General features: G+C 51.6%; 1 protein-coding gene across 2 annotated transcripts in view; it reads right to left on the reverse strand.

Annotated features, from left to right (window-relative positions):
• Positions 1–6: 6 nt before the first annotated feature.
• EXTL3 (exostosin like glycosyltransferase 3) overlaps positions 7–22,546 on the reverse strand; it is a 174,257-nt gene continuing 151,717 nt past the window's right edge. For both annotated transcript variants that reach the window (XM_019537213.1, XM_019537214.1), the window contains 4 exons: positions 11,762–11,889; positions 5,457–5,601; positions 4,235–4,363; positions 7–310 (listed from right to left, as the gene is read on the reverse strand). In XM_019537213.1, coding sequence (XP_019392758.1) covers positions 101–310; positions 4,235–4,363; positions 5,457–5,601; positions 11,762–11,889 — 612 coding nt within the window. In that variant the 3' untranslated portion in view covers positions 7–100. The remainder of the gene's footprint in view (positions 311–4,234; positions 4,364–5,456; positions 5,602–11,761; positions 11,890–22,546) is intronic.

The following is a 22,546-nucleotide window of genomic DNA, read 5'->3' on the forward strand; positions in this document are numbered from 1 at the left end:
GGGCATTGCTCCCCGGGAACCTCGGCCAGATTGTCATCTGCCAGCTGCTCGCCGCAGTCCAGCGTGCCGAGGACACCTGACTGCCTGGCTCCCCTCTTCCCTAGATGAACTTGAAACACTTAGTCTTGTCGTGGGGCAGGCGGGTCTTGAAGAGGACCGAGTCCACGCGGAACTGGGTGTAGAGCAGGGGCATGTACCCATACACCTTGACGAAGAAGTTGATGCACTTGTGCCGCTCGTGGAAGTGAGAGTCGTCGTGCGAAAGGGCCTGGGGGCAGCCCGGGCAGCGGAAAGTCCAGCGCGAGGTCACCTGGGAAGAGACGGACAACGTCAGCACCAGCTGGCACGTGGCTTCCAGGTGCAGAGCTACACGCCTGGCTGCCACTGCAGCACGGCGCTTGGCCCTCAGCCTACAGCGAAGGCAGGACACCTGAAGGCACCAAGGGATGTGACAAGCCGACTTGCGTGAAAGCTTGGGCTCCCTAATGGCCCCAAACGTGACCTTTAGTTGCGTGCCGGTGTTCAGGAACTGGGGTGTGGTGTCCCATTCAAACGTGGGTCCCCCTCCCAGCACAAACCCTGGGGACATCCCGCTGGCCAATGGTTTGGTTCATAAGGGAACAAACGCCACAGACCGACGAGTCAACACCACGTCCTGTAGCAGCTGGGGTCTCCTCAGAGGTCTCCCATCCAAGTGCCGACAAGGTCTAAGCCTGCCTAGCTTGTGAGGCTGGACAACAACACAGCATGTGCGCGTGGGGGGGGTGTTTCCAGAGGCTCTGTACCTTTGCACTAGGTCTGTCTCCCCTCCCAGGGACCCTACACCCCAGGCCTGTGTCCCTTTCCTCCTGCAACAACCCTGGCGTTTCTTTCCCACATTCCCCATGGGCAGAAACATCTAGCAGTGTGCATGGTGGTTTTGCCAGGTCTGCGAGCAGGGACCAGCTCATTTCCACCTTTGCCCAAGTCCGAGGAGAAGGGCACCAAACTCCCGGCAATGCTGAACAACCAGCTCTGCTCCATGATTGTGAAGAGCAGCGCGAGAGATCAGAGCTGCTCCAAGTGCGTGCGCCCCTCGGGGCTCAGCTCAGTGTGCAGAGCAGCTCACCTCGACCCAGTTAAAATCTTTGCTGCAACCTCATCAGCTGCGGCCTCGCTAGAATCATTCACGTGCACGACGGGCCGTGCTCTGCGACGCTGGACTGGGGAAATGTTGAGCTATTCTGGTGCAGGGTGCCATTGAAATGCCCCTTGTGTACCCAGCAGTCCCCAGCAGACAGCTGGAGGAGATCTCTCTTCGATGGCATCAGTCTAGTTATCCGCTCCCATTCACGAGGACCCAGCAATGCTCTCACGATCACATCTGTGCCAATCCTACATACTCTTTTTAGTCGGTCCGTGTCTGATGCCATAGCAGCTATATAACCACCAAAGTTGTGTGCAGAGGTCTCCTTGCTCAGCTGCCTCTGGATTATATCACTGGGAACATTTCTGAGCTAATGAAGACACTCACTTCCTATCTGTCAAGAGGTCCTGCCCTTGCTGCTTGCTGGCTTCCAGCAAACTCGCCGGGTGATGGAAATACATGGAAACACCTGGCCAGAAGGAACATGGGTCTTTTTTTTTGTTAGGGGGGGATGAAGTTAGGGAAGAAAAGACCGAATGGGAGACAGAGGGGAAATGCACCTGCAACCTCCACCCTGCTCCTGGGACAGTCACGTCTTCCTTGCTGGCGCTCAATGGTCTCTCTCGCTTCCCACCACCACCAGGTCGGATATCAAGACGGCATAAAAATGCCCGCTCTCAGGACATGCTTGCTGGTCTGAATGGGTGTAGGAAGTGACCAAAACCAGGGAGCATGAGCCCATCCAATGTCTGCACCACTTCCAAGAGACTCCTGCCTGGCATCCCATGTCCATGTGGCGCCGACAGCAATGGTGGCCATGGGAAAGGGACACCAGGAGACACCTCGCTGCTCTTCGTTTCATCTCCCTCCACCCACCCACTGTTTTTCCTTAGCACCCCCGAGGGCACTTCTTGGCCCCTCGGCTCTCTTTTCCTCAACACAGACTCTCCGTGCCAGTCAAGCCTGAATGACGCCATGAATGGGCACGGAGATGGGGACAACCCCAGCAGTGCACCGGATGCCTTGCTTACAAGGAGAGCCAGGTGGCAGGTTCAAAGCTACTGGAGTAGCCTAGATGCAGACCTGCCCAGGGGAACTGGGGGTGTAGATATCTGCTGGCTGGGCTCTGCAGAAGATATGCACACTCGATGGAGGACAAGGCTGTTCCAGGCATGATGGGAAACACGGACGGAGGGAATGGTGCAAGGTGCACGTGGGGGACCAGGGGCAGATGAGAGCACTCCTCATTTTACTGCCCCTTTCTGCAAGGCGCCAAGCTCTGGGATACCCTGGTCTAGAGCAGGGCGGGCCAACCTGTGGTCTCTGTGTGGGGCACAGGGCAGGTATGGGAGGGGACAGGTAGCACAGCAGCAGGGAGCAGAAAGCAGAGCAGCAGATCAGGCATGGGAAAGGGATCAGACTGGCACCTGAGGAAGGGGAAAGGCTAATTTGTGGCCAAAAAGGCTGGCTCCCATTGGCTTAGAGAGTTTGACTGAATGAACCCAACTGGCTGCTACTGTTCCTAAATCGAAGGCCATTAAATGCAGGCCACGAAGTGTTAAATGAGCCACTGGCCAAACTGGGATTAGACTTCAAGAGGCCTGTTTCCTCTTGGCCCGGATTATGCTGCTTTATCTTCTTAGATGAGAAACCAAGAGCCTGGGATGACTGATGCTGAAGTCAAATCTGCCTGCTGGATTTCACAGGGCTACACAGAAGGGGGCCTGGTGAAAACAGCACTTTGCTGGCTGGTGCCCTGAGCCCGCGGCAACCATCGACAATAAAACCCAAAGGGAAGCGCAGGGAAAAAAGCACCGACCCTCCCCTCCTTGCACTCCCCTCCCTGCTTGTGCAGAGGCTGTGACGCTCCACCGACGGGCCCCAGGTCTGAACCCTCAGACAAACAAATAACCCAAGATCGAGTCACCGGGGCAGGACCTGTCCCTTGGGCAGGGGCAGAGATGGGCCTGTGCCCGCAGAGGTGATGAGCACCCCCAACCTGACGGGTTGGATCTGCCCGAAGTGCTGGACCTCCCCTCTGAAAACCAGGCTACACCGATGCGCGTCAGCTCGGACACACGCTGCTCTTAAACGAGGATGAGACTCCCCTGGGGTTCAACTCTTCAACCTAGAGAGTCCCTGTGCAGTCCCTGGAGCTGACCAACTATCAGCTAATGATTGGAAAATCAGGATCCCATGTTGCAACCGCTGGAGCGCTCCCCTTCGGCTGATCAGCAGGATTGGGACCGCACCAGGGCTGCCCAGTAGTCCCCATCCTAGAGATGATGAGTGACCGCTGGCCCACGGGGACCCTACTGGCCACACGTTCGATGTAAGGAGCAACGGAAACCAGCACAAAGTTAATCACATGCATTTTATGCAATAACTTGGTGGCTGGTTTCCTGTTTTATTGCACCATTAGCTGCCTGACCATGGTGCTCTCTCCTGCCTCGGGGGTCTTCAAGAGGAGGCTGGACCGATATTTGGCTGGGGTGTTATGACCCTGGCACTCGTTCCTGCCTGGGGCAGGGGGTTGGACCTCATGATCTGTTTAGGTCCCTTCTGACCCCAAGCACTATGAAACTATGGAGCTGGGTTACACTTTAAGACACGATTAACGGGTTAATCAAGTCTGAAGTGTAATGTCTGGCTGATGCTTAAGACATAGGCAGGGCAGAGGGGAGAACAAATGACGTGCTTTCTACAGGCAGTGACTTGGACCCACACAGCCCTCTGTGGTCTGGGTCTTGATGGTCTCAAAGACAGACTGTTTCAAACCATGAGGACAGCTGGAGGGGGTTTCAAACAGGCCTTGGCATGAAAGGGCTTGAATTAGGGGATTCTCAGGGACCTGATCCAGCCCTGGCCATCAACTCTGCCCTATGCTGCCAGGCACATCTACCTGGTTAGGTCAAGCGTGGACGGAGCCTGAACCAACTAGAGTCCATTTAGACAGCAGGAGATCTTGGCTGCATGCAACTCTTGCTAACTGGATACCTTAGCCCTCCCCAGCTTGAGCTCGGAGGCTGCGACAGGTGTGTTTTCAGTGGCCTGGAATAACTAATGGTTTCTCCTGAAAAAAAGACAAGCTCCCATCCAGCTCTTTACCTTGATGGGTGGCTTCCTGGTGATATGAGAGACGAGGAAGTTCATAGCAATATCCTCACAGTTGATGTATTCGTCTACCATGTCGCGGATGGCCTGGGGCATCACGTAGGAGTACAGGTATGCGTAGTACTGCAACACATGAGCAAGATTCACCAACTGTAAAAACAGAGCTGGGGCAACTGGTGACAGACTAACCTGGGGTGCAACCCAGAGTCCACGGGCGACAAACTCCCCCTGCCTCTTAGAGCCAGAGCAGCAAAAAAAAACCCCCTCTTTGTTACAGACCTGCAACTACCGAGTCCCCTGGCCAGGTTCCCCACAGCTCGCTGTCTCTGCCCAGTGGACTCCTGCTCCACTGGGGCAGATGACAGGACACGAGGAGTCCTGTAGGGACACGTCCCTCCAAGGGAATCAAGCCAGTCTGCTGCCCATTGCCTCCCTGCACAGGAGGAAGGTACTGAACACATCAGGGGGCCTCTCTCTGAATCTGCTCCTACCCTGCTGTTTGTGCCTAACACTCACCTGGAACACAAACCTCCTCAGGGCACCCACATTTCCACCTCCTGAGCCTGATGACCTTTTCCTGTTATATTTTGTGCCACCCGTTACGTGGCAGCAAACCTGTTTTGGAACCTAATGCTAGATGCTCCAAGGGACAAAACAGGTTTGCTATCATGTTCTTTCCTGGAGAAACTTGGGGGAATAATCTGCAAAAGTGCCAGAGGGATTTGCAATCTCAGTTTCTCTTAAACTTGGGCGTCTCAATCCCCTTGCTCTCAGCCTTACAGCGTTTCAATTCTGACATGCCTCGTGGCTCTGCTGAAACAGGCCTTCAGTACGACACGCGGAGGCACAGCCACGAGCACACATGGAGACTCCAAGCTCGGGAATCTGAATCTGGACTTCTGCGCGGCAGGGCAGTGGATTTGCTAACAGACAACGCCGTGACCCACAGCACAACATCCAAGAGCCTTGCTGAAACAGGACACGACCTGTTTTCAGCCTCTCTGCTACATGCATCTCTCCTAAAACAAGCAGCATGCTGTTACTTGGCCACGTTTAAATTTGTGGGGAGCCATGGAGCCTGCTTGGGCCATCGGAGAAGCAAGAGTCAGTTTTGGAATGACCGTTTGTTGCAAAAGATCAGCTTTTCTATGAAGTAGCTCAAGGTTGGGAAAAGGTACATGGGGTGGGAGGATGGTCTAGGACCACTTGCTCTTACCTTGTGAAAGAAGGCAGCACCAGTGAGCACCATGGACAGTTCACACGAGTAGTTAGAGTTATAGAGCCAGGACTGATGGGGGATGTCCCACGCGTGGTACCGCCCGGGGAATCCAACGATGCGGTCCCTCGCCTCTCTCCAGACTCTGCCAACAGAAAGGAGACGTTTCAGTGGGGAAAGGACATCAGCACGCTCGGACGCTGCAGGAGACAAGAACCACCCAGCTCGCGACGGCAGCTCGGTGGTAGAGGATCAGCCACGATTCAGGCTAAACTCTAACTGTTGACCTCCCTTGCTGTGCAAGTCCTTTTCAAACATTGGGTGTCATGCAACTAATAGACCGTTCCCTACTCCGCACATTGATCCAGACTGGTGAGACACTCGGCCTAGGTAGGCCAAGCCTTGGCTGGGATGATGTAGTTGGGGCTGGTTCTGGAGCAGGGGGTTGGACTAGATGTGGTTGCTGCGCCCCTCTTTCCCTCTAGCCGCAGCTCAGCCCGACTCAGAAACGGCTTGAGCGGGGTTTTCCACAGGCGTTCAAACAAAAAAAACCCAACTCCAACTCCATCCAAATTGCCTTCTGGGCCAGACAAAGCAGAGAAAATTAAAGCTCAGCGAAAGGCGAAGAAAGTTATGGGCAAGCAAAAGCAGCTGTAACAGAGACCCTGTTTCGTCTGCTACCGAGTCCCCGCTCCGCGTGAGGATCCGCTACTTCTCAATGTTTTCCACAACTGCCGTTTCTGATCCCACTCCCCTCCCTCCTCAGAGACTTCCTCTGAGAGAGGCAAAATGCTCTGCCTGTAGTCAGAGCCTGGGTCTGGGAGTCAGGAAATCGAAGTCCTGTTCTTGGCTCTTCTTTTAGCATTGTGAAGAGGTCCTTAAACTCACCCTGGTGCGCAGTTTTTCCATCTGTGAAATGGGGATAATGTTGACCCATCTCACTGGGGAGCTGCAAAGCTGATGCTTTTAGCAAGTGTAAAACACCCCAACACTCACAGATGTCAAGTGCTGGCCTTTTGCCAAGCAAGAATTGGTTCGGGGCTTTGCCCATGTCCTGACACTGCCACCGAACTGTGTGCGAGATGGACCTCCCACCTGCCAACATCCACCCTACCCTTTTGCCCATGCAGGTCCTGGTGCTGCGGGTGCCCCACGTAAAGGCTCCTTATGCTTCCTTACACCTTGGCACCTCCATATCAGGGAGCTCTAGACCAAATGGGAAAGGCAACTGAGGAGAGCGAGCAAGCGCTCGTAATACTCTCTCCTTGTTTGATCCCTTCCCCTCAGGAGGAGCCCGCAGGGTTACTGGGACACCACCAGGAATAATTAAAAAGCATACCAGTAATGCCTAACCTAGACATCGATTCTAACTCAATGTTGCGGGGCTGCTGGCTCTTTTCAGATCACTTCATTTGATCTAATAAATGCCTAAGACCTACTGTATTTACTTGAATCCAAGACTAGGTTCTCTCCCCCAATCGCCATAGGGGGGGACGTCTTAGATTTGAGTACCCGCCTGCCTTAGATTTCAGCAACAGGTGGAAGCACAGCTCTGCACTCAGGGCCGAAGCTGGAGCTAAGCTACGGCCTGCCCCAGGCTGGGGTGGCTCATTCAGTGGGGGGAAAGGAACGTGGGGAGGGAAGCGCAGGAGGAAACAGTGTCGTGGGGAGGGTGTGGGGGAGACCGTGTGGTAGGGGAATGCAGGGGGAGCAGGCACAGGCCCTGCCACTGCTTTGGTGGGACAAGTTACATCGCAACTATTAGGGGGTAGTCTTAAATTCAAAGCAGTCTTGGATTCGGGTAAATACGACAAATTAACTCTGGTCTCTAGTCTAACAGAACACTGCTAGAGAGCCTGCGTGGAAGGCTCCTCGCTGCCAGAAGGGGTTTTCCCTTGATCACAGCTGGGAAACAATTCAACACTTGGGGACCGTCTTCCACCCCGGAGTATAGACGTGCTCCCACCTACTCCAACCTCCTTGGCGGTGCCAGCAGAAAAAGCCTGCAAGCCCCCGAGTGCTCATCACACTGGCTATCATGGTAAGAAAAAAAACAACACGTTCCCTATACTTGCTGCCAATAAAACGAACAAAAATCCAGTGCAACGCTGTAATGCAAATGTGAATAACTAAGGCTGCCAGCTTCTTTACAGCCAGCGCCCGCCTGCCAGGCACCTCCTTGTGCATATTTCCCATCACCCACCAGGACTTTGTTTTCAAAGTTGGGGCACAAACGATTCAAGCACCAATGAACTCATTCCACCCTCTTCCCTTTGTGGTGCTTTCTCTGCCAGCACAATTGACCCCTGGAATTCAAGAGCCACTTTTATTTTCCCTCACATAATTATCTACCTTTTTTTTTCCTTTAACAGGTGCGCAGAGGCCCGGGCTCCCAGCCCCTGCTTCTTAGCAATATAATTGTCACTCTACTTAGTGCTCAACAGCAGATGGAGGAAGACGAAGTGTCAGCCCTAAGAATTACAAACTACAGCATACAATAAGGTTTAGACAAATAATGCAATTATGGGGCAATGGTTACTAGGCAATGCTTCGGTCTCAAAGTGTCGCCAGTCTCCCTCCCCTTGGAAGCAGGCGCTCTCTGGTGCATTAACAGCAGCAGGCAATGTCGGAGAAGAGTGCTTTGAGGACAGGAGAGAGGGGTGAACAATAATAATACCGTGCACTTACAGAACAATTTTCCTTCAAGGCTCTCAAGCATTAATCAATACAGCTTTAACCAGGTACTGCTTTAAGGCAGATAAGCATCGCTGGTTTGCAGCTGGGGAAAAAGGGAGGTTGAGGGGACGGATGGGAGCTGCCGGGGATGACACAGCAGCGAGACTACCTGGTTCAGAGAGACGAGAACTAAGCGTAGGTAACTACCCCGTCTGATGCTGATCCCACAAACCACCCCACCGCTGCCAGCGGCAGTGCCCGAGGAAAAGGATGACTTTTTCATAGAGGTCTTCCATACCTCCGCTTTAATGGCTCATTTGTTCACCACCCATGGGGCTCTGCTGGGATTCCTGGCATTTCTGCCATTTAACCCCATCCCACCCATCGGGCCAACCCATCCCTCTGGCCAAGGGGAGCTGGCTCCCCTCCCCACCTGCCCTAGCTCACTGATTGTACACCAGCAGTGTGCTGTCATTGCAAAAATAGCCAACAGCCTCCTGGGCTGTATTAACAGGAGTGCCACTTGCAAATCAAGGGCAGCGATTCCTCTGCTCTATTCAGCACTGGTGTCCAGTTTTGGGCCGCAAACTTCAAGAAGGATGTGGACGGATTGAAAAAAGTCTAGCGGAGGACAACCAAAATGATTAGGGGCCTTCGAGGCACGACTGCCGAGGAAAGCCTGAAAGAACCAGGGTTATTTAGTCTCCAGAAGAGGTGGCAGCTGAGGAGGGATTTGATAATAGTCTTCAAATACCTGAAGGGTGATTAGAGAGAGGATGGAGATGGCCGTAGGGGACAGGACTAGGACAAACAGCTTCACACTGCAGCAAGGGAAAATTAGGCTGGAAATTAGGAGGAACTTTCTGAGAGTGGTCAGGCATCGGAGCAGGCTGCCTGGAGCAGTGGTGGAGCCCCCATGCTTGGAAGTTTTCAAGAACAAGTTGGAGAGACTCTTAGCTGGGATGGTTGAGTCAGGGATGATCCGGTCTTGAGCAGGGGCTGGACTAGATGACCTTGTGAGGTCCCTTCCGGCCCTACTTTCTTAGGATCCTTATAAACAAGAGGCTGATGCCCTCACCCCAAGCTGATACTGGAACCAAAAACCAAGCAAGCAATAAAGTCTGTCATCAGTCTGCTGTGCTAGCTATCACCCTGGGCCAAAGGGATCTTGCACAGTCCCCAGGAGATACTCAGGGGGTGCAGGAAGCACTCACGACCTCCTGTGATGAGAGCTCAGAGTCCATTAGAACCAGTTTCCCCAAGCTGACCCGGGCAGACCCGGATGATGCAGCTGGGGCTGGTCTTGCTTTGAGCAGGGGGTAGGACTAGATGCGACCTCCTGAGGTCTCTTCCACCTTCGTTGTCTGATTTTAAGGTGCTGTGCAGGAGGCCCCCCTGGATGGTGGAAAGGGAGAGGTATCAACACCTTGGAAGGGGACTAAAGCCATGAATGAGGTAAGAGCTTCTTTGAGTACCCACCTGTGCTGGACTGGAATCAGCAGCACAGGAGCTACCCACCTAAGACTGATTCCTATACAGAGGTGCCAACCTCACCTGGGGTCCAGGCCTGGTTTTGGACCCCAGGGGCTCCTTGCATGATGGATCTGGCCTGGGGCATTGAGCAGTGGCTCCTGTGGCGTGGTGGCAGTGGCCATCGCAGTGGCAGGAAGGCAGTGTTGCACGGTCCTTGCTTGCCTTCCTACTGCCAAGGGCCATGTCCATCAGCACCCTGCCTGCCCTGGCCACGTCCCCAAGCTCCATGGCCTGCCCACAGCCCCGCAGGCCAGACACAGCAGCTCCATGGGCTGGATCTGACCTGCAGGCTGCATGCTCAAGGCTGCATGGAAACTTTAATGCAGCCTGTTAAAGACTAAGTAGAGGCTATCCCAGCCTCATTACATGAAAATGCTCAGAAGTCAATTAAAATCAAGGCTCTCAGTGCTTTTAAATAATTAGCAGCCAACGTAGTAAGGGGCGAGGTTGGTAGCACCCCCCATTTAGAGTTGCCCAACATTTCCGATGACGAGGCCCCGCTCTCAGCAGCTGACACATTTGCTGAATTTGGTCTGGGCTGGAATATTTTATGCTATATGGTCTTCCTCTCACCAACTTTTTCTTTCTTGTAATTTCCATTCAAAGCTGTTTCCAAAGTCTGGGAGAAACTTGGAAGTGACAAATCTCTGCAATCCCTTGGCGTTCCCCTGCTTTGAAGCAAAAACTGGCAGCATGCATCCGTCCCCCTCCAGTGCTAGTTCTCCAAGGATGACAACTTGTCTCTGAGTTCATGGCTCAGCGCCTCTAAAAATCCCAGCTCTGCTAATGGCCAGCGTGAGCATCAGTGGTACACAACAAAGTTTCTATTGCTTACCATTATTTCTATTGTGTACACTGTGCACAAGACGGGGGGGCAAGACGGGGAAGAGTGCAAGGAGAGGGGCTGATACTTGTAGGAGCCTTGGTTCATTTGCTGGGGAAATTGGAAAGCAGGTAGCGAAGGAAGCAGGGCCTCGGGGCCAGGCACCCAGAGAACCAGATCTTCCCCTGCTTGTGACACAGTTTGCATGGGATGCTTAGTAACTCAGTGCTGGGACGACTCACTTTTTCTTGGTGCCTGATGCGAGACCCTGGGGCCTCCTCTGCCGAGGCACTGAGCGCTCACTGCTGCAACTGAAGTCCATGAGAGCTGGGCTTCGAACGGCTACAGCGCTATACAATTATGCCCCATGCGAAATGAAGTCTGAGGCATCTCAGACTGGACAGTCCAAATTAGCTGACACTTTTGACCTTTGCCTCCATCTCAGCTCCCAGCTTGTAGAATAAGGAAAACGCCTCCCTCCTGACTCCCTGCGCACATGCACATCCCAGGGTGTTGCAACAATAAAGCCACCCCTTGTTTGTGAAGCTCTCAGGTCCTAAAATGAAGCAAAAAGCCCGTGAGGAAATGATTAATTCTTCCTCCAGACCAGGGGAAGAATACTGTGCAGGGGACCATATGGAGGACACAGAAGAGAAAACCTAAGCACTGATCAGCTCCTCAGTGAGCAAGTGTTGCCCATTCTGGACCTGAAACAAAGGAGGGGTCCTGCGGAGAACAGAGTATGGCATCACGTCACTGAAGATGATGCATAAGCACAGGGGGGCCATAGCAGGACTAGGCTCTGGCGTTTCCTATTGTCAAGCCCTTCACTTGGTAAATGAATCACTGTCTTTCATCTTGGGCTTGGAGGGTGTGCGTGGATGTGTGTGTGAGAGAGAGACCCTTTCTGCATGTAGCTCCTTTCATCCACAGATCTCAAAGCAAATTTATGAGCATTCATTTAGCCCCTAGTTAGGTGCCTCAGCGCCGAGCAACTCTGGACGAGCTGGGTTGAGGGAGAGCAGCAGGTGCTCAGCCGCTCTGAAAAATCAGGATGTGCATACAATAGTGGTGATGAATATTAAGCACCCTACTGCAAGCATCCGCTTGTCAAACCAGCGGTCTGCACGACTTGCCCCAAGGAAGCCAGGAGCACAGGCAGGAACAGCAGCTCGCCTCCCTTGATACCAGCCCCTCGCTTTAACCGCTAGACGATGCTGGATCAACCAGCAGCCCCGCTCACCCGCACGTGTCCCCGTTTTCTGCCACTCACCGGAACCCGAACATGATCTCATCGTGGCGAAGGTGGGCATCGTCATCGATAGAGAGAATGGCCTCCGTCTCGATCTCGTCCCATGGCAGGAACCGGTTGTTCAGGCTGTTCTTCTCCGTGCGGACGACCTAGCATGCAAACACATGGCAGCGGTTATAGCTATGCGGTGCTGTAACGCAGGCAGAGACGCAGCCCGTCTCGGCTGGGCACGAGAACATCGCTCCACGCAGAGGTTTTCGAGGACCGCTGCAGTCCGATGGAGTCAAATCCTCGGGCTGAGGATCTAGCCCCAAAGGATCGATGCTACATGTGACATTTAATTGATCGTTGCCTGAAAACTCCCTAATGCAGGCGAGGCCACGTCCCGACAATCACAGCAGCCCCTTCTGGCCTTAACATGCGTGAATCGGAGCTTCGCTGAAATGAGAGATGAGAAGCAGCTACTTGAGCAACCGCTGGAGGACTGGGTACTGTGATGTGTTTTCCAATGCTTTGTCTTAACTGTATTGTGGGCTTAAATGTCCATCCCTTCCCCTGGGAGAGGGATCAAGTCTAAGACATTTCCAGGAAACTCCTCCAGATAATCATCCTAAAGTTTCTCTTTCATATATTCATCCCTAGCCATACACCTCTGAGTCCAGGCTAAACTTTGCCCTCTCCTATTGATCACACCCTTCAAATAAGAGCTGCCTGCCAAATACTTTTCCCGATTCACTCAGGACTGAGCTGCTATCCCTCTTCCCCCCGGCTCTCTTATGTCTTTCCTTAGAAGTCAATCACGCCACCCCTTTAATCAGTTTTGCTGCTCTCTGAACAACTTGGCCGAGGCTAAAAAAGCAAGTCTAACCTGGAGTAAAAGAATGTGGCATCGTGGCAATAAAACTCCATTAAATAAGATTACATTTGATCATATAAAGAACCGCGCTGAAACCATTAAGGGTAGAAAATATTTGTATCGGGGATCTGCATGACAGCTGGTGCGATTAAATTCCCATGTAAAGCCAGAGTTAGTGCTTGCGTCTGTCAATAGCTACAGGGGAAAAAAATGGACCATTCAACAGGAACACATTAAAATATTTCACTGAAGCCCTGTCAAAGCATGAACAATTTATTGCAGAGAGGCAAACAAATTATGCAACTAAAAGCCAGAGCATATCAAGGCCAGCCCTGAGCCAGCAGCTTTCGCACAATCCTGGAGCTGCCGATCCAATTAATCCGCAGAGGAGAATATGGATGCTTGTCAAACGCAACGCAGGAAAGAGGGGAGGTGGAGAAGTGCCGTGCCGAGTCTAGCGTTTGGGTTTATTTCAGGGCTGGTCAAACCGATCCGAAGGATGGTACCGTGAACACATACCATCTACTGGGGGGGCAATGCTTCATCGACTGGCGTTCGAGACAAGACCAGGGGATGACAGCTGCAAGAAGTGGCAGGGGATGAGAGCTGGAAGAGAGGATAGTGACTTGATGAATTCACTCGGGGATGGCCTTCCTGGCAGAAGAGATGAACAACTGAATGGCCAAGGCCTGGTGTTGGGGTGACTTCACGCCAGCCGATAAGCAGAGGAGGAAGAAGTTATGAAGGGTAATGCTTGGCTCCCTGTTTCCATTGCCTCAAGTCCAGCAGAGGGTTGTAAGAGAGGACCTGCCGTGCGTGAAACAACGGGAAAGAGAAAGGAGTTTGCTCGGCCTCTGGGAGGCTGGAGAGACAGTCAGATGGGAGACAGGGAGGGTCTGGGCTGTGCAGCCTGGGGATGGGGAGGACAAGGTCTTGGAAGAGTGACAGGCTGTGGAAGCAGCTTAGGGGTGCCAGGCAAAAGAGTGGCACAAGTCCTGGATGACACCCTCCGGTCACAGGTCTGGGTGACACGGAGAACTGCAAAATTCCCACGTGGTGTCACTGGCCGGCCTTTCATCTTTGCCGACAATTCGGCAGCCCACGCACGAGCAGCGCAAGTCCTCCTGGAGCTGTTTCCACGAAGGGCGGGAGCTTAGCCTAGACCAAGGAGACGTGACCTGGGACAGACTCAAGGTGCAAGATTTACAGAGCAACCACGCAGAGAAAAGCCCGAGCTGTGCAGACTGTTACTTGCATGGGCGCAGGGGAACGGGATTTACCGGGGCCCCAAACACCCACGGCCAGTTGACCTTTTTAATGTAGAGCTGTTAACCCCCATTTCCAGCTCTTTGATCATTCATCAGCCGATGCTCGGTGACAAGCACAGGATCACCACTTTGTTACGTGGGTGCGCAATGGCCTTTGTACACTTCCTGCCTCCTACACATTGCAGGCTCCCTCCGTCTGGTTAAAACACAAGCAGCCTGGCAGCTCGCTCCACCTCGTGTGCCAGCTCTCGACTGATTGGGAGCCAGCGTCGGGATCCCACAGCTACTGCAAGACCCGCTCAAGAGTTTACAGCATCGGTCAGTCTCCCCCTCTCCCCCATAAATAATGGCCTTGCATTTAGCTGGAACCTATTCAGCCCCGCAGGCATCTCAGCAATACAAACTGGGGTTCACTCCCCAATGCATGTCGCACGTGGCATTTTTGCAGCACACCTCATTTGTCCTGATGCCTTGCAAAACAACCCTTGATTTCTTAGAGAATCCTTTCCTCCTCTTTGCAACTCCTGTGCCAAATCCACCAAATGATTAACACTAGGGCTGATATCATTTGGATACCGAAGGGAGTATGCCCATCAGGAGACTGCGGCTCATGAATACGGTGGTATCTGCACGTGAAGCCTGAACTCGCTTGAGTCGATGACTTTTTTCATTGCTTTTTTCTATCTTGTTTAGCACCCAAAGGTGTTAGACGCTCTACAGTCCAGGCCCCCGCCTCTGGCAGACTGCGTGCGGATGGTGGACACATGAAAGGAGGAGGAGAAGCACCAGTGAAACAGTTTTTTCCTCCATCCAGAAGCAACAACGGGTGGACCTGTTTATTTTTCAGGTACTTCCTGACCAGAGGCCGATGTGAAGACCCTGGAGCAGCACGCAGGGAGTATCCTGGGAGAGGGGCAACACCTTTCCTCTTCCAACACCTGCAAGGGGCACAGCTATTCTGGCCAGGACCCGGACCCTGCGCCACACTGATGGGGAGCCCTTACCCAGTGCAGCCAGGTACTTCAGATGTTTATAGGCTAGGCATGAATTAGTTCTGGTCCAGCGGATGTGAAAGGGGATTTACCCAAGCAGTTTCTATGTCCCGCCTGGCAGTCTGGCTCTACTTAGCCTCAATGCGGAAGCAAAATTCAAACTTGGGTTATAGATATGAAGTCCCCTGAAGACTGAGGCTGTTTGTCTTGGGGAGACTGGAGATAAGACCCACTTCAAAAACTTTTTAAGGAGACACCTGGACTCGCGGCACACTCAGCAACCACTTTCCTGAGGCTGGGTCCAGAATAAGATGTGGAGAAAAAGATGGCGACCCAAGGCAACAGGTGCTTGGTGCAGTAAAAAGTGGAGGTCTAGACTCAGAGGGCATTAAGGGAGATTTTTCATGACTTCGTTGCTTGGTGCCCCTGCGTTAAGGCAGACCGACCAGATAAAGAGGCCGAGAGAAACGCAGTCCTGCGCAGAGCAGAATCCTCTTTATATTCATTAGGAACCAAATTCTGTCCCATCACCAGCAGGGATTTTTTTATGGTCATTTCGAGATACGGTGCCATCTCGCTCTGACCTCTAAGGCACGTGTCATGGTGATGGCATAGACTACTGATCATGCAGCCTGCAGGTTCATGCTTACTGATGGCCTAGGCCAGGGGCAGGCAATTATTTGGGCTCACAGGCCACACAGACAACTCCGGGGAGCTGTTGCGGGCCGGTCAGCCCCACATCTCCTCCAACAGCCCAGAGCCCACGCGTCCTGTGGCTTCTCCCCGCCACTGCCACCGTGCCCAGCAGCGGCCGAGTGCAGAGCCCCAGCCCCGACACCGGGCGCGTCCAAAGAAAAAGAGCTCAGGAGCGTCGTGCTTTCAAAAATCGGCTTGCTCTGGGCTTACCTTTGCTCAGATGCGTTTATAAGGAGATAAACGCCTTACGTGCGTGTTTCTGGAATTGCATTTTTTTGCCAACAAAACTAACGAAAACTCTTCTTTTCACTTCAATATTTTACATAAATCCAATCTAATAGCTCTAGTAGCTCGGTGCCCATTACAGACCAGGGAATTTTATCCATTAAAAAAACCCACACACAACAAAACCTTCAGATATTAGATGCAAAAACTGTTGCTGATAAATGGTTGCAGTTAGACACTCAACAGCACAGGAGAGCAAGTAAAACCGAAACATAGGAACGATGCCCTTTTTAACTAAGGGCATTGCTCATGCCATTTAACAACTACATTAGATACACGGTAAATAAAATTACCAACGATTCCAGCTTTTACTTTCACATTTCCAGAATTTCACGTGTTTGGTGGCTGAGTCTAATGCATTTTGCATGTATTGTTATAACGAGGCAATCGGTTTTGCTTGAGAGTATTTAAGATGTAAGCTACTTGTGGATCAATAACTTTGAAGGATGCGGTGGGAACCGCTGATCGAATTACCTGTTGTTTTCCTGAAAGTTTACTGAGCAATGCGACATGGCTTGAGTCGATGGAGAAGTCAAAGCAGGCCTTGGTTAATGCAGCTGCAATTCGTGGTTCCAGAGGGAAAAACAAATCAGCTCTAGCGAACCGGCGTTACACTGCCACTCTAGAAAATGTAAAAAGATGCTCCTGAATGGCTCCAAGAATCACTGGCTTGAGATCCCGGCCCTAGGAGATAGGAGCCGCACCAAAGCAGCACCGTAGGCACCGGAAACCACGTGGGCAACCTCAGCTACAAGGCCGACAATGAATGTCATGGAGTTGCCGTCCTGCAAACGGAGGACTACACCGTGCTACACCTCTACGAAGGGTGTCCTTCTCCACAGTCTGCCACCAGGGCCATGCTGGGGAATTAGTACTGAACCTCTTGCAGCGGGATCTCAGATTAACTAAAGCTTTCCCTCTCTGAGAAGTTTGCATTTTCAGATGTCTAACCTCAGCCGTCGCTAGATTTCTAGCAGGCCCAAGCTCGGTCCGTTTGGCTTGGAGGAGCTCACGGCCAAGGCCGAGAGATCCCAAGTGACCAGTGGAGCCGTGTAAAAGCAGAGGTGCCGCATGCCTTCAGTTCCCAAATTTAACCCGCACCCGCAGTTGTTCCTTGAGAGCCACGTGCTGGACCCGCTGGCATTCAACAGCCTTTCTGCAGTCAGCCCGTTAGCGTGCAGAGCGATCATGCTACAAGGGGGAAAGACTTCAGCATACACTTAGCCCTTTGGCCTTGTAGAGGATGTGAAAAGTTTTCAAACCCAAAATACCAAGAAGAAACACCCAAAACGTGGCAGGTCTGGAGATGCCTCGTCCCAATGCCCGCGTTGCTCCCAGAGCAATGGAAGCCGGGGGTACAGTCGCACCCCACTTTAATCCCTGGTCCACCCAAAGTTTAAAACCAAATGCTTGGTAGCACCAGCAATATTTCTAGCCAGGCAGCAGCGAGAGAGTCAACGGACTTCATGGCTCATTACAATCTACCCGATTCCTTCTAAACTCTTCACTCCACAGGTGTTACCAACCCTCTCTCCTTTTTAAGCATCTTAAATGTTTTACTACTCATGCTAACCTTTCTTTGGCAAATCTCCCGTGTGTGAGCTGCTCCTTATAATGTAGCTCCTGTTTCACAGCCCTGGAGATGATTTTTAACTCTAATTAAAAACTTTAACTAAGGTCTGGAAATAGCATTCAGGGAAGCATTGGATGCATTGTCAAGACTCGCAGAAGGGTTATATTTTGTTTTATGAACAGGAAAGCGATGCACCTTCCATCCTAATGACTACAGCGCTAATGACACAACACCTTTTGATTCTTTTTTGGCCTGGTTCGCTGTGCACGTTCTACACGTAATATAGGAATAGCAAAATTATGGACGTTCCAATCAAGCGATAGTTATTTTTGTTGCAAACAAACCGACAAATAAAGCCCTAGGCTCCTAGCACATTAGTAAAGCTTTTAGTTTCTTGTTAGCTGGAGAAAAAAGACACTGCGTGTATGCAATGAGGCACCACATCATCTAGGTCCCACTTCTTCCAAATCTGCCCGTGACGGCCCTCTACACACTCCCTAGAGAAGTACGAGAGCTTGAGCATGAGCGGTGGTTCACGAAGGAGCCCTTGTTGCATCGTTCCCTGGTCCTTTTAAACCCAAGCCTTGCAAAGGACATTCAGAAAATTATTTTCAGCCAAAGTTTTTCCTGACCTTGTACTACAGTCACGGAAGTCCCTTCCGGCTCCTGCCACCTGCTAGGTGGTCAAGCGGGGTTGGCTATTATTGCTATATAGGCAGTATTAGCTTTGACTTTGAATGTGTACCTTGTGTCCATGAACCATGGAAATGGATGCATCATAAATTACAAGACAGAATTGTAGAGAAATCCAGCCAGGTCTTTAGGGGAACTTCTCTCCCCCAACTTAAGTGATTAATTGTGTCAGAAATGTCATCGACTTAAAAAAGAAAAGAAAAAAGGAACGTTAAAAAATAAAAATCCCTGAATCAAATGCTATCTCCTCAAAGGTTTTTAAATTTCAATGGGACTGTAAAAAAGAGCCCACTGAATTTGTCGGGCATGAAATGGACATTACCGGTATAAAACGTGTTCTGTAGCTTATTGGGCTGAATGAAAAAAAGGGAGGTTATTACGACAGCAAAGTAAAAAGTCAAGGTCTATACTCAGAGGGCATTAAGAGAGATTTTTCATGACTTAGTCATAAACTTAAAATAAAACTAAATGACACTCTGCCCTTCCAGAACACTTTCCACTGGGGAATCACAAGGCACTTCCTTCATTTCAGTGAGTTAATCCCTTCCCAGGCTTCTTGCGGGTGGGGGACTAAAAGGGGACAGGCAGATACCCCGCTGGCTCAACATCCCGAAACAAAAAGACAAGGGTAGACATGGTCTTGTGCAACTGGATGTCAGAGAGCCAAAGATTTTAAGGACCGAACAACTGATTAGATCAGCAAGGTGTCAACCTTTTTGGCAGGTGTACCACATATTCGCCCCACGTCCTTCCCGAGCACCACTCCAATCCCTGTCCCTTACCTCATCCGCTGCTCAGCTTTCTGCTCCCTGCCCACGCTGCTGCTCTGCTTTCTGCCGTATTTGCCACTGTGCTGCACAGAGAGGCCACCCCTGCTACTTGTGGCACCTGTACTGCAGATCGGCCACCCCTGGATTAGGTCATCCTGTTTGGCCTCTTTCATAAATCACAGGACCTTTAAAGTTGACTAGTTTACCTTATATTGAACCTAGTCACTGCTGTCTAGCTCCACTCCGACATTTTTTCTTTACCCCCACCCATCATGCTTGCAACTCCCCAATTGTCTAATCAGTAAACCCAGAGCCAAATGAAAACCTACCCAAGACCTTCATCCGACAAAGCGCTAGCGCACATGCTTTGCTTAAAGCATATGAAGTCAATGTGCTTCACGCCCTTCCAATGAAGCACGTGCTCTAATGCTTTGCTGGGCCAGGGCCGCAGAGGACAAGCCCTGTGACAACACCGAAGTTTAGCAGCCACCATTAGGGGAGGCAATTAAATGATAAAGGGTTGATGAAGTTCCTTGGGGCATGAAAGAACGAACGATACCAGTTCGACAATGGGTCAGCCCCTGCTATATTCCCAACACTCAAACCACAGGCATTACCTCCATGCAGAAATGCAAAAGAAGGAACACCATAGTACGGTGGGTACAAAGCAACGCATGCCTTTTTCATTACTTCTGGCCTTTCCCTGGGGTTTTTCTCTGCCACTTGCTGTGACGAGAGTCAGCTTTCCTCATAAAAAACAAATGCAAAGACAACTCTCATAAACGGGAGCGTCTCTGCTGTCAATTAACCCCACCCACTGTGTCATCCTGCAGAAATGTCACCAAGTCTTGGCTCCAAATAATGAATCCCACCCAAATAGCGGGCAGATTTAAAAGATGAGCTGTGGTTGTCAACAGGTTGGGAGATATCCCACCAGACGTTTCTGATGCTTTCCAAGGACAGCGGGTCACTGCCCAGTACTCGACTTTCACTGCTGTCCTAGCCTCTGAAAACACCAACCTGCAATGTTAAGCCAAACTCTTCACTCATATCAATCTGCTCCTCTGGTCATCCGTAGCTACATTAGCCCAATCGATTTTAAAAAGCACGCACAGATGTAGCCAAATCAAGACTGAGATCCAGGGTTTAACGACAGCTCCAAGTAAACCCAGTGCCAATATTTACATTGCATAGAAATCCAGTCCAATCAATGTTTTGCTCCAATCTTCCCAGTGTTGTAGTGAGGTTTTACACTTCAGCTTTAAAGTAAGTGTCAAGTATAATTTGATGGTGAGAACATGAAGAGCGTCTCTGCCCTTGGAGAAAACCTGACAGCTCAGCTGAGCAAGTTACACTGGCTCCCTGACAAAAAGTGAGCTGTACAACAAACCATAAACTTTGGTGCTGAAGGGGCAGTTCAGTCGCTGCAAAACCGTCCACGAAGTCGACAAGAACTCGCAGAAAAGCTTCAGCGAAGTGGGGGAAATGGGCACAGTGACTGCTGGCTCCTACCTAGCTTCTTGTCCCTTGTCACCCCAGGTCGTTTTCTGCAGAGCTGCTGCCCAACCAGTCGGCCCCCAGCCTGTCCTGGTGCAGGGGACCACGACCCTGGTCCATCTGATATAACTAGCTAACATTCCCTAGAGCGGCGGTGTCGGCCTGGGTATCCCACTTCCTAGGCGATGTCCTAACCAGCAGGCTACAGACTCCCCCTCACCTCCTTATCCTCCGTTTTAATGGCTGCAAAGGCGACAGGATTCGGAAGTGAATCTTCCTCCCACTGACACACTGTTTAAGTTTTGTTGAAATGATCAGTTCACCTAGAGCTGTAGATTCAAAACCCTGAAGGGGAGAGAAGAGAAATAGGACAATGGACTCCCGCATCCTGGGCAAGGGAGATGACAACACTTTCTGAACGCCCTCTTTGTTCCTTCAACTGACCACAATGCCACCAAAAAACCCCAAACCATCCTGTCTTTCCTTCCCCCACAAATTATTCACATGGCTCTATCATCACATGAGCCAACACATAGGAAAGCAGGGCTGGAAAGGGGCTCGTGCAGCACCGAGCATCCCTGAAATGACTAATCTGCACTAGTAAAGAGTGCGGTAACATCCGCTGGAAGACCTGGCCCTCTTCTTTTCACACCTCGTAGCAAGCTAAGGTAAAACCGATGGTTCCCATTAAATGGGAAGGAGAAATGATTTTTTTCCCCTGGTCTGAAAGCACCCCAAAGGTAATAAGCAAATGCTAAGCTACTATGCAATCTACACTGCGTTGTACCTTCAGCTTTTTGCCACCTGGATACGCTCCAACAAGTAAAATGGACGTGGCCTTCAAACGGTTTGACTGAAATGTGGTAGCTACGGTCCTGGTTCGCTTTGTATGGGGCTTTCTCCCATTCCCCAAGTGCTGGCTACACTAAACAGCTCTTGCATTTTCCACGAACAGTGGTGGCATCACAGCGGTGCGCAACGTGATCCTGCCAGAGTGATTTAAGGCGAGTAGCTGGGAAGAAAGGTTGTTCTGCACACCGCTCTTCTGAAAGAGCCACGAATGTCTGCAGCCAGACAATTACCACCACCAGTTTGAAGGATGCAGAGGTCATGGGAGTCATCCAAGGTCGGGGCAAAAAATCAGAAAGACGGATCAGATCTTATGACACCTACGAACTAGCTACTAGATAACACTCCCACCTTCCTCGCTGCCCTGACATACCCTCAGCAAACTGAGGGCTGTCTGCAAGATGCTGCGTCTCACGGGACACGTGTCAGTCAGACCAGGCACGCTCGTGCACACAAAGCTGAAGGCATCTCGGTCTCACCTCTGAGCACGCTGCCTGCTCCCGCTGCAACCGAGGGGTTGCATCAAACCAGGAATCCCTTTCCTACAACGCCCGCCGGGGAGGCAGCTGCCTATGACAGGAGTCACTCCAAAGAAACGACGGCAGCTTTGAGGCTGTGCAATTCTTCTAGGGAACAGCTGTCAGAGCATATATGCACCAGCCTGGAGGAAAACAAGCAGGAACTACAGCCCATTGGAAGTGGGTACTGTGGACTTCAAGCTTGCTGGGCTGCGACTACACTGCAGCGAGAGTTTTGGGGAAGAAGAGAGGTTCTCTGCAGGCATCTAATGACAGCGGTGTTTGGGGGACCATCTTCTGCTGCCTGTTCTGCCTCTCCAAACCGGCCTTTGCTCCTGTAGCTGATTTTAGAGCTGTCGGAACAAGCTTTATCTGAAAGCCTTGTCTAAACTGGGGGCGGGGGTCTTGGTACCGGCATACGCTCCTGGAGCCGAGAGACGATCTCTATCCCAGGGTGCTGAGGGGATTGGCTGAGGTCATTGCGGGACCCCTGGCACAGCTGTACGAGCACTCGTGGTGCTCTGGTGTGGTGCCGGAGGACTGGAAGAGGCCAACGTGGTTCCCATCTTCAAAAGAGGGAGGAAGGAGGACCCAGAAAACCATAGGCCAGTTAGTCTTACCTTGGTCCTGGGCAAGCTTTTTGAGAAAATTATTCTGGCACATGTCCACGAGGGGCTGGGGGTAGATTATGCTTAGGGGCAACCAACACAGGTTCATTAGCGGCAGGTCCCGTCACTCCAACCTGGTGGCCTCCTATGCCCAGGTCACCAAATCCTTAGACGCAGGGGGAGCAGTGGACATCGTCTTCC

This window comes from Crocodylus porosus, unplaced genomic scaffold (assembly GCF_001723895.1).
Source record: "Crocodylus porosus isolate Cpor-Errol unplaced genomic scaffold, CroPor_comp1, whole genome shotgun sequence".
In the NCBI taxonomy this organism is placed as follows: Eukaryota; Metazoa; Chordata; order Crocodylia; family Crocodylidae; genus Crocodylus; species Crocodylus porosus.